This window comes from Prosopis cineraria, unplaced genomic scaffold, assembly GCF_029017545.1.
Source record: "Prosopis cineraria cultivar Desert tree isolate PC_DT_omini unplaced genomic scaffold, ASM2901754v1 PC3, whole genome shotgun sequence".
Lineage (NCBI taxonomy): Eukaryota > Viridiplantae > Streptophyta > Magnoliopsida > Fabales > Fabaceae > Prosopis > Prosopis cineraria.
The window spans coordinates 42,350,466-42,363,290 of NW_026555334.1; the positions used below are offsets into that span (position 1 = coordinate 42,350,466).

General features: G+C 33.8%; 1 protein-coding gene and 1 long non-coding RNA gene across 2 annotated transcripts; both read right to left on the reverse strand.

Annotated features, from left to right (window-relative positions):
- Positions 1-821: 821 nt before the first annotated feature.
- On the reverse strand, positions 822-2,386 carry LOC129306398 (protein SLOW GREEN 1, chloroplastic-like). The gene has a single exon (XM_054946992.1). The coding sequence runs from the start codon at positions 2,258-2,260 to the stop codon at positions 1,172-1,174; it is 1,089 nt and encodes a 362-aa protein (XP_054802967.1). The 5' UTR covers positions 2,261-2,386; the 3' UTR covers positions 822-1,171.
- A 6,597-nt stretch (positions 2,387-8,983) lies between these two features.
- Positions 8,984-12,141, reverse strand: LOC129306743 (uncharacterized). Its single transcript, XR_008592254.1, has 5 exons — positions 11,278-12,141; positions 10,941-11,161; positions 10,234-10,508; positions 9,971-10,129; positions 8,984-9,423 (listed from the first exon to the last, which is right to left on the reverse strand). It is a non-coding gene; the product is annotated as an uncharacterized LOC129306743 (long non-coding RNA).
- Between the last annotated feature and the right edge of the window lie 684 nt (positions 12,142-12,825).

Here is a 12,825-nt window from a genome sequence, read left to right on the forward strand (position 1 = left end):
CTCCCCATCTTTTGATTCTAAGCTTCGTCACTGGCCTCCTTTATTTTCCTGCCAAGTGCAATTTTTTTTTATTACTCAAGGTATCCACCGCCGATAACGGTGACTAATTCTTTTACCATGAGATCTTCCACAAGGGAGCAAACGACTGGCCATAAAGTGTTTTCCATTCGTATGAGTGAGAAATCAAACCCCCCACTACATGCTTAAGGGACGAAGTAAGATAGCCACTATGCCACACTCACATGGTTTATAATGCAATTAATAACATAATGTCCAGTTCACAAAAACATTCCATTGATAAAATCAGTTCAGCAGGCAATTACATAGATCAGGAAATGCTCCAGACAACTGAGATTAGCGTGGAGCACAACTCATTTCAACTTTGCCAGTACTACGAATACGAGCATGCATGGCTTAAGACAACAGCTCACATATTACCTACCTTGTTACTTGAAACAAACTAAGGAAAAGATTATACACCAAGTTTGCGAAAGATACAATTGGCCTCGCATTAGAATAAAGACCCCAAAGCCTAAACAGCACATAAAGACCCCAAAGCATAAACAGCACATATCATCAATGAAAGCGCAAACTAGCACGCTTGAGCGATTTTAACTTTAGAGCCCATAGATGCGAAACAAGACAATCAAGTGGGAACCTTTGTGTACTTTCTTTACTAAAACATGAACATGCTTTCCAGAATAATCGAAGAAGATGCAGCATGGGGAGATTAAAACTAGACAGGAAAGGCTTAGAACCAAAGCAAACGAGCATAACTGGGGCGTTGAGCTGTTATCCACGCTCAGCTACATCTCAAAACATAAGAAAAGGTTCAATATTATTATTATTTAAAAAAACGAATACAACTAAGGATCCCATAGCATCCAAATACTTATGTAGAGGGAGGCTAATGCTGTAGTGCATCAGTTGCATTTTTCATCACCAAAATAGCTCCGCTAATGTTGACCCTACGAACTTGTACTATTCATATCCAACCATCAAGAGTATATCAATTAGATCACTATCCAAAACATTTAACAAATCAATTTCAAAGAGTGTAAAAAGAAATTAAGAGAAAATTTAAAAAGAAAAAAGGAAAAAAGAAAGAAAAAGACAACCTCCCTATGGAACCATCCCGTGGTCATCTATTGAAGAAATTTGGTAAGTCATCTCAGTTCTTCGCACCCGCTCCCTCCCTCTGTGTCTTCTGTGAAATTACATTCATTTCAAACATATTATCCTCAAAATACTCCCTGTAAGGATGGTTCTTAGGGACAAGCCTCCGGAACTTGTCAAATTGTTTTTCGGCTTCATCTTTTTTTCTTAGAAGAGTATATATAATACCCTGACATAAGTAAGGCCTGAAATCCTTCGGCTCTTCCATTACAAGCTCCTGATAGGCCTTCAGCGCATCAGAAAATTCTCCCTCCATTACTTTAATCTGCGCAATCAGGAGCCTCAAATCCCTGACCTCCGATTCCCGCTTTTGTTTCTTGAACAATTCCACTGCTTGTTGAACCCTCTTTAACAAATCCTCCAATGGCTTATCCGACTCCGAAGTTGCCATTACTAGGCCATGATAGGCCTCGACACGATAGGGATCTTTCGTTAGAATTTCTTCGAACTTCTCTTTGGCTAATTCGTAGTCACCATTGTAAACATACATGTGAGCCTTCAGCAATGGCCACTCGAACTCTTCCGGTTCGAGCTCAATTAAACGGTCTATAGCCTGGATTGCTTCATCAACTTTGCGCGCTCTGACCTTTATCTCAATGAGCGACCGAAGAGCCTCAGTATCATTGGGATTGTTTCTCAATTTCTCTTCAATAGCTCTATGATTTTCTTCACTCGAAGAATTTTCCATCGACTCCTCACTCGACTCCACCTTAGGCATCTCAAGCGGGGCTGCCATAGCGGGCTTGTGGTGAAGACGCATGTAGAAAAACGCAGCCGCTGCTATGATGGTACAGGTGGTTCGGACGACGGGTGAGAAAAGGGAGTTTAGGGTTTGGAAGGACTGCGGTATTGTGGTTCTGGATCTACCGAAAGCAGAATCAGAGAATGATTCTGACGGCGAGGATGCCGCTATGATGGAAGATGACCTGAAAGACGAAGAAGATAATTGCGAAGGCGAAACACGGGGTGGTAGAGACCTGAAGGAGACGGAAAATATGGGTACTGACAGTGAAGAAGAAGGAAGGTGATTGAGTGAGAGGGGAAGCGGTTGGTGACAGTGATGCAGTCTGGCCAGAGACTCCATGGCTCGGGCCTCACAGGAGTTGAGGACGAATCGGAGACACGAGCAGCGAAGGCCGGAAAATGGGCTAAAACCCTGATTGCAAAGGAAATGGATAGCGGAGACCAAAACCCCTGGCGATATTTCGTAATTATTTTAATTTTTTAGGATTAAAAAATAATTTTATTAAAAGACAAGAAATTAGAACTAAGCGACAGACAAGGAGAGTGCTTCGTTCAATTGGTGTCCATGAGGTTGAATTTGCTCATTCTGTAATCTCGAGTTTTAAGGTAAGCAATCATGTTAAATAAATATACTAAAGATATTCGTTTTTGATATACTTGTGAGACATGGTTGATAATAATAATTTCACATGGTGAGAGATTGAATTAATTTTGAGTGAGAATAGAAATCTGCTAGATTTCACACATAGTGATAGAATTTTTTTTTTTTTTTGGGGGGGTGGGGGACTAAGTGGCAGATGTAATTACGCAAGGGTCCAGCAACGAGTTTGCAAAGTTTTTTCAGGTAGCAGGTGACATGGCCAACTCGGTGCCGGAGAATAAAGTTGATCTCCAAGAAAGGCATTCGCAGTCGGTATCCCGAAGAAGTAGAACTTAGAAATGTTTCCAAATTTTATTTGAAAAAGACGCTGCAAGTTCAGATCCTTTGATTGTAAACCATCCAATTTTCATTTACAAGACCCGTGCTTGAGATTAGAATAATCTACTTGTCTAATAGAAAAATAAGAATTAGCTAAAACAAAGTTGCATATTTATAACACGCAATAACGAAAGTTATCATTCATATAAATTAAACAAGCAACGTGGTATAATTAATTTAAGTGGCATTTAGAATTGCATAATTGATACTCCCTCCATGACTCCATCTCCTTTTATAAGACAAAACAAGTGAGAGTTACATTAGACGTCCTTTTTGAAAAAAAACAATTGTAAACAATAATTAATTGAGATGTAAGCCACATTCACATATCTAACAAAATAAAATTAACAGCTGTTTTGAATAGATTTCGGATACAAAACAATGATGGAGTTTTCTGTGATAGCCACCAAGTCACGTTTAGTCAATTCAGTAGTAAATAAAATATCGAAAGACATGAGATGACCTGTTCCTCAATCACGATGATGATGTTTATAAGGGAAGAATGACAAGAGATATCAAAAGAGTCAATTAATTTAGAGTAGATTTTAATTATTAAATTTTAAAAATTTATAACTCAATCTCTCAATTTTATAATTTTATTATGATAAATTTATAATTTATATTTTAAATTTTAACAGGAAACATAAATTCTGTTTATAAAATTATGATATGGAATTACATTCATCATGATATAATCATTAAATTTAGTTTATAAAATTAAAACATTAAATTTTTAAAAAATAATACTTATCTAATTATGATTTTCATTATTGGATGTTCAATACCGCATTCTCATTCTGTGCTCATCAGAGTGATGAGCACTGAGAGCTCATCGGACAAAACGGTGAGTTTCTGTGAAAAGAATCCTGACCGTTGGTATAGATTAATGTTAACCGTTCGATCATCCAGAATTCTTTCTTTCATTGGTTGGGTGGGATTTTGTTTCCTTTCTCCAAATTTTCCCGCAGGACTTCAGAGACGAACAGAGATGGACGACACAGTTCAAAATGCAAAAACAGAGCAAGAAAATGGAAGAAACTGCATTGAAACAGGGCAAGACGATGAAAGAAATTGCATCAAAATAGAGGAAGAAGAAGGAATAGAAGGATTGATGCAAGCTAGAGAAGAGGAGGAAGGAAGAAATGGATCGCTACAACCTCAACAAGAGAAGGAAGGACAAAGACAGTGGGTACAATAAAACTAATACACTAGTTATATGATACACACACAAACACCCATTGAAAAGCTGAAACTTCATTGAAAAAACACAGTTAAAACCTGCAGTGAATGTGTATATATACACGCTAGCGATATGCATGTATGTATATAAATATACACGTTGACATTGCTATATATATGGACACACGCATATATAAAACTTGATATTTCACACACATGTATATATAAGATGAAAGGAGTTAATTAAAAAAGTTGAGATTATAATTTTATGTTTTATGAATTTTTCTTAAAAAATTGAATATTTGATATAACTTAAATGGAGTTGACTTTATTTTGCACAGGGACTTTATGATGGAGGATGAATTGGAACCCAAAATAGGAAGGGAGTTTGGAAGTTGGTAAGAGGCATGGGAATTTTGGCAAGAATATGCTAAAAACACTGGGTTTGGACCTAGAAAGTATAATGGTACAAATAGCAGAAAAGATGGTTCACTTATTACATATCGATATGTATGTTGTAAGGAAGGTCGTCGGAAAGAAGGTAAAAAAGAGACATATTCTTTCAAGTATCGGGCAGAGACAAGGACTAACTGTAAGGCAAGAATGATAATGTCTTTTATTGATCAAAAGTATAAAATCACTAAATTTGATGAAGAGCATAATCATCCCTTGCACACACCAGCAACAAGGCACTTCTTAGCCTCTCAAAGAAATTTATCAGAAGTTGATACTTATGGGATTGATTTGGCAAGAAAGTCTAGGCTCTAACAAAAAGCTACGTTTGACTTAATGAGTACATATGTTAGAGGTAAATCAAGTCTTGGATATACTCGAGTAGATATGCAAAACTATTTGCAAAAAGAAAAGCAAAGAAGTATGAAGTATGGAGAGGTAAGGTGTCTATTTGAATATTTTCAAAAACAACTTGTAGTAAATCCTACATTCTACCATAAATATTAGGTGGACACAAAAGAACAAACCACCAATGTGTTTTGGGCAGATGTTGGAATGCTAATAGACTATGCACTTTTTGGTGAGGTCGTATCTCTAAACACAACATATTACACAAACCGTGATCATCGACCTCTTACAATCTTTTCTGGCTTTAATCATTATAGAAGTGCAGTCATTTTTGGAGCAGCATTATTGTATGATGAGACCACTATGTCTTTCAAGTGGCTATTAGAAACTTTCTTGGATGCTCATATGCAAAAGAAGCCTGAAACTGTGTTTACAGATCAAGATCAAACTATGGCAAGAGTTTTAAATGAAACTCTTCCTAACACAAAGCATTGTTTGTGTACTTGGCATTTAAAGCAAAATGGCATCAAACACTTGGAAAATTTAATGAAAGATGGATCACATTTTTTAACTGATTTCTGTAAATGCATGTCTAAAATTTTAGAAGAAGATAAGTTTGAAGAAGCATGGAGCTAATTAATCTCTTCTTATGATGTCCATGAGAATACATGGTTGATATCCATGTATAAGATTAAAGAGAAATGGGCTTGGTGCTATGTAAAAAATCATCGTACTCTAGGTATGAGAAGTACACAGCTTAGTGAAAGTGTGAATGCTGATGTGAAGAGATGCACAACACCGGGCTTAGCTATAAATGAATTCTTTACCACTTTTAACAAAGTTGTTGTAGAGGAGCAAGACAAGGAATTGAAGCTTGAGTTTGATTCTCGACAACAAATACCGAGGATGGTTAATCAAAGTGCACCTATATTGCGCCAACTTGTGCTAACTTATACCCCCAATGCCTTTGACATGTTCCATGTAACACACCAAAAATTTTTTTTTTTATAATTTAATTCAACCATAGTTGGGTTACAGCCACCCAACACATTTTAATATCAATAATTTCGATATAAAATATTTTATAATTGGCTTCAACTCACACACTATAACATTTCAGATAAATTTTTACCTCCCACATGCCATTAGGCTAAATCACATTTGTCCATCCTTATACTCCCAACAAGTAAACTAAATCACATTTGTCCATCCTTATACTCCCAACAAGTAAAATAAGCAATTTAGTCAATTTTCAACACAAGCCAGTTATTTGGCCTTATAATCATGCCATTTTAACCAATCCAAAGTAAACCAAATATTAAAATTACAGTCATCCAAATTGTACTAAAAATAGAAATAGTTTGAAAGGCATGATTACATTTATATATTCATATAATTGACAATAAACAAAAAGCCCTAATATTGGCAATATAACACATTATAAATCATAAATTAAATACCCAAAAGAGACAGTGGATCTATACCACTAAGTCTCTGGGACTCCTCCACGTGTCACTTGTGGCTCTTCTCCTGAAAATTGTTAACCACATAATGAGACTCAAAAGTCCCAGTAACCAAAGCCAATTTATGATAGTGTATACAAACAGTTAAGTGTGTGCTTACTAAGTGAGAATTAAAAATAATATAATTCCAATAAATATAAGGAATATTATAATAAACACAAACAACCATCCTTATATCCCTCCATTAACCTCGAGCCGTAGCCCTCACTCGGTGCTAAATTACCCAGCCAAAGGTAGATTAGCCCGAGCCCTTACAAACCACCTATTGAGCTCCAATAGGGGCATACCACGTGGCACATAAATACAACAACAATAGCAAGTCTCCCAACACCTCCCACAATAATCAAACAAATTCATAATAATATTGCACAATTATACAATATTATAAAATTCATAATTTTCTCAATAATCACCCAATTAACATGAAGTAACACTAATCACAAATTAAAAGCATGGTTACCTTGTGGCTTTTTCAATAAATTATTCCTTAAAATTTCTCTCTCACCACAATCTTCACCAGTAATACAATCTACAAATAACATATTATTTATAAATATTAGTTTCAATTTTTGAAACTAATAAAATAATTCTAATAATAGAATTAAAAATATAACATAATTCCTAATCTCAATCTTAATACAAATCTATAGTTAATACTATTAAGTATAATTTTTAACTCCTCTTTTAATTATTAATAAACATTAATAATCTAAAAATCAAATTTTAAACTAATTTCTATTATCAAAATTTTTTTTATTTTATAAATTCGTACCTAAAATACCCAAAAATTAAAAATTGAGTCTCTAGTTTAGAATCATAATCCTATAGCCATAATAATTTATTTCTCATCCCAAATAATCATCTAAACCTCAATAAATCAACATATATTTTCAGATCTAGTTTAAAATTTGATCCATAAGCCACAGATTCAAAGATCATCAATAAATTTATACTCTAGAACATTTATTATACTACTGACAACCTCAAAAATCATATTTATTCAACATAAATTCATCCCTCTTCCAGATCTTGAATTTTCTACCACTACAAACTCAGAAACTAAAGAAGAAGGATGACTAAGAAAAATTTTTAGAACACTTACTTAGTCTTAAAAAGCTTAAAATCACACCCTAAATATCCTATTAAAAACTCTTACCTTAAAAATTTAGATATTTCGCACCGGTGACTCGCGTTCTCTCCGCCTCAGCTCGCGCGCAGGAATGAATGAGGAAATGAAGGAAGGTGAGTTTTTATAAAAATTCAGTGGGTCCCACACATTTTTTTTTAATTATTTTCTCTCTCTTCTTCTTCTTTTTTTTATTATTATTTTATTATTGTTACTGTTGAGGCGGCGGACGAAGCAAATTCGTTTTCTTCTTCTTCTTCCTTTCTTTTTTATTATTATTATAATAATAATTAATAATATTATTTTATTATTTTTTTTATTTTTTTTATTTTTTTAAATTATTTATTTTTTTATTTTTTTTTAATTTTCTATTAACCCAAATTAACTATTAAAATTTATATTGGGATATTACATTCCAAGGATAATGGAATCTCTAATTCTCTGTGATGTTGTCTAATCATGATGAGGAAGGACCATCATATGTATACATTGCTCGTATGATTGATGAAGAAGGAGAATGGAGAGTTGAGTTTAAACCCGACATATATGAAATTTGTTGCACTTGTCAGATGTTTGAGGCCACTGAGATATTGTGTTGTCATGCATTGAAAGTATGCGAGTTGAAGGATGTGAGAATTATGCCCAAGCAATACATTATCAAGAGATGGACTAGAGAAGCAAGAAGTGATGTTGTATATGATATTGGAGGGAGTGAGATACAAATAGACCTAAGGCTTGAAATCACACAAAGGTATAGATAATTAATGCATAAAATGGGAAGATTGGCAAAAAAGACAGCCAAGAATGTTGAAAGTTTTGAGCATGTTCAGAGATGCATCATTAAATTAGATAAAGAAATTTCAGATAGTAATGAAGATGCTACTCGTGAGCCAAGTAGATCACCAGTCATAGAATTTGAAAATATGCCTAAAGAGTTTAAAAAGAGAGAAGGAAGAAAAAGAAAGCGACGTTATAAACCTTAGGAGGAAAAAAATTTAATGATCAGAAGATGACTTGTAAAAGACCAAGAGGTATTGAGTTTTTTATTTAAATTGCATTTAATACAAAAATTTGTTACTAATTTTATATTTTTCTTGCGTAGGGAATTCAAGAGGCTCCATTCTGTAAGAAAAGAAGAAAAGATTCAAAAAACAAATTTACAAAGACACAAGCTGTAACCATTCCAGCAGAACTTATACAGACTCAAGAATCAACATTTCCATACTTAGCACCTTCAACTCAATATGTTTTTGCACCATCTACATCTCAACCATTGTCATTTACAAGCTTGTTGACGGTAAATAAGTTAATACTAATAATTATGTACAGTTATCATATCATCAACTCACAACTATTATCATTTAGAATTTAGGAGCCTGAAGAAAATGCAATCCCATCTCTTGAAGCTATAGAGATTATAGCAGCAAATTATTCACAAGGTATACAATAGAAGAGTAGATGGAATAATCTTTCATTCATTTCAAAGTTTTTATACATTTGCTACTTGTATACATAAATTGTCTCATCGCATATGGACATCACATTACATAAACCTAACTATCTACAATTTCTTCTTCATATAGGACATTAAAATAGATGCAAGATAGGTTGCTGGCCATTTTTTTGGATTCACAAGCATTACACAATTTTCTTGGACATTATGGTATACCCTCATCTCCTCTCTTGGAGCACATGACTTCATAGTATGATTCTTTTTGTTGGATGGCACTTGCTTTGCTTTATTAGACAACAATCATCTGCCCCTACCAGCATTTAGTAGTAAATTAATCTCCATCCATCATTGGACAGCTTTCAGCCTTCCTCTTGTTTTTTGTCAGTCTATGTTTGTAAATGTCCATTCAGCCTTCCTTTTGTTTTTTGTCAGTCTATTGTTCCTGTAAATGAAATATTTACTGAGGGTAAGAACTATATTCAGTTAGCATATCTACAAATGCTAAGAGTTTTAATTGATTACATGGATAGATGCCTTATTAAGGTTTCAAAGACCAAACTCTTTGATCTTTATTTTTTTTAGAACAAAAACAGCAAGCCAAAGGCTTAAAAGCTTACAAAAGGTAAAGCCTGATTAACTATAGATTTATTGTCTTGTAATGCCACACAACAACCAACAGATACATCATTGATAAAAGTTATCAAACTCCTTCATTTGACATGAGTTGGGAAGAGTAAAATCAAGGAGGATTGGAACAGATTTTTGTCCATCCATGTCAACATGTTATATTATTATACTTGTAATAAGTCCAGTTTGTGGGAAGAGCATGGAGAGCTAGCTGGACGTCTGGGTTATTCATATAGGCTTCCACATAGTAATCAGAGCATGGATCATAATTGTACAGCTGAAATTATCAATACATTAATTGAAAAGACAGTCTCATCAGATTGAGAAGATATTGCTAACAAAATAACTACAGGAAGACTTACAGAACCAGGCGGACCATTTCTGAGTGAGGTGTCAAGCGAACCAGGAAGACTTATATTATTAATACTTGAATGGGTTTCATATGAGATTAGAGCATGAGTCCATAAGTAATTAAATATTCCCTTTGAACTTGTTTCATCATCGATCCAAGCATTCCCTATCTGAGATTTCATCACAAATATGTCAAATTATATAAAATTTCATAGTAATTAAGTGTGTTGCAACAAGCAAATTAAAGGGCATTATTGTTAAAGGATGGACGTACAGTAATGCCTTTAAGGTTGATAATGGTTTGTCTAGGGAAAATATGTTGGACCAAAATGGTGTAAGCAAGTTGAGGCACATAATGACCAGCGTAGCACTCTCCAGTGATGAAGAAATCTCTGGATTTGTATTGTGGAAATCTCTCGAGCCAATTGATGAGGAACACATAGGCATCTCTTGCTGTAAACTTATCTCCTGCTTGATCATAATCAGACAAAGTGTTTGAGTAGGAAAAGCCCACTCCAGCTGGTGATTCCAAGAACAACACATTTGCCACTGCATGTATTCATTAACACCAGAATTGCAACCATCGAATGAGCACAAAGGCAAGTAAGACTGTATTAAGATCACACAAAGTATGCTACATGTTATAAATTGAAAATCAACATGTTCATTACATTCTTACAATCACAGAATTTTATAGAATTAACAAAAATCACAATAGCATAAATCATATTTTTTTCTTTTTGGAGGGGGAAAAGAATAACTCAAAAACATAGTTGCTAGATTAAAAAACTTGGAAAAGGATCTAAAAAAAACATTCTCTACAATCTTCAATTCCATTCTCCAACTGGGAAATTGCATTTAGGCTTGTTCGCTTCATGTTGTCAATTAAAGGAACTAATAAATTGAATATGCGTATGAACATATATGCTGAGAGTTGAATATGCGTATTCTATGTTAAGTAAACCTTATGTATGATCAAACCTCTTCAACCTTCAAAATTCGCAAATCATGAAGGGTTACTGTCTTGCCAATGCTACCACTACAAGTCTCTGGTCTGAACGCTCTTTGCCGTCTTGCTAGTGCTGTTGCAAGTCTAGTGCAAACGCCCTGAATGCTTTCAAGTTGGGGAGGAAGAAGCCTGGGGCGAGCGATCTGAACGGAAACGATTTGGGGAGGAATACGTCCGGTGCGAAATCTCGAGTCTGAAATGCAAATGATTTGGGGAGCAAGAGGAATAAAAAATTAAAAAGAATATTAAATATTAATTATAAAAAGACGGTTGAGATTATGTAAAAATCAATGATTTAGATCTGCTCACTTATTGAAACTCATCGTTTTGTCCGATAAGCTCTCGGTGCTCTGATGAGCACCGAATGAGAACGCGTTCAATATCTGTCGGATGGTCACCGGGCTAGTGTTATCGGGCTCTATTGGGCTTAGGTGAATTTGGTTTACCCCAGGGCTTAGTTATATTAACGAACACCGGGAAGAAGCAAGGAGACAAATCACCAGAAACTGATGGTGACGTGATGAATGGTTAGTGGGCGACGACGAATTAAGTTAACCTCGGAGTAAAGGATCTCAGCTGTTCAAAGTGACTTCTCTTATCCTTGGATCTGCTTTGTGAACGTTGGAATGAGGGACCATAGTCCGCAGACATTCAATGCTAGGATCCGTTGCAGAGAAAGATCTGCTCTCGCGGACCAAGTGAAAAGCATACGATTTGAGCAACGGTCTCCTCTTTTATTGTTGACGTTTATGGTGTCGCATTTAAATAACCAAGCGGCCGTTTTATGGGCAGTGTGAGAGAGCACGGCATTTACGTCACCTGTTATCCTTTTATTAATTGGTCCTAGTCTGGGGCGTGTGCGCGTTCGTGTGTGCAACTGCGTGTGGTATTAATTGGTTCAAATAAGAAGCACTCCCTCCGTTTATGTATATATATATAAAACAGTACCACACAATTTAAAAAAAAATAATTAATTATAACAATTATATTTGAAAATAAAAAATTACACTAAAATGCCCTAAATTAATTAATATAAGCATGCATTAATTATTTTTCATTAATGTAAATTATGAGGGGCGATTTAGAAAATGTGCAATAAATATTTATTAAAATATGTGATTTTATTTATATAAAAAAATAAGTAAAAAGTGATAGTTTCTCTTATAAATAAAAATGAAATAGTAGGCAGAAAGAATCATTTGCAACTTACTCCCTCCATTTCTATATATAAGAGAAAAAAATCATATCACACATTTAAGAAAATTGATTAATTATAATAATTATGTTTAAAAATAAAAAATTAGACTAAAATGTTCTACATTAACATAAGTATGCATTAATTATTTTTCGTTAATGTAAATTATGAGGGGTGATTTAAAAAATGTGTGATAAATGCTTATTGAAATATGTGATTTTACTTATATAAAAAACAAGTAAAAAAGTAATAGTTTTTTTTATAAATAAAAACAAAGGAAGTACTTTCTCCATCCTTATATATAAGAAATCTTTTAAATTTTTTTATCCTTAAATATAAAGGGTTGTTAATATTTTTTTATGAATGGACCATTATATTCTTATTAAATTAAAAAAATAAATATTCTTATTTATTTATTTAAAAAAATTATTTTTTAATTATAATAATAGGAGAAAAATTAAAATGTTGTACTTTTAATTAAAAAATTAACTTTTATTAATTTATGTAATTTACTTAAAAATATTTTACATATAAAAATGAAGGGAGTAAATGTTACAACTTACAAGCGGCTAAGGCTTGAAGTCTGCAAAAAGCTTCCACAAACGTTGCTTGGGTCACGTTTTTATTTTTTTGGTGGTAAATGGTCAGGTTGTATTAAATAT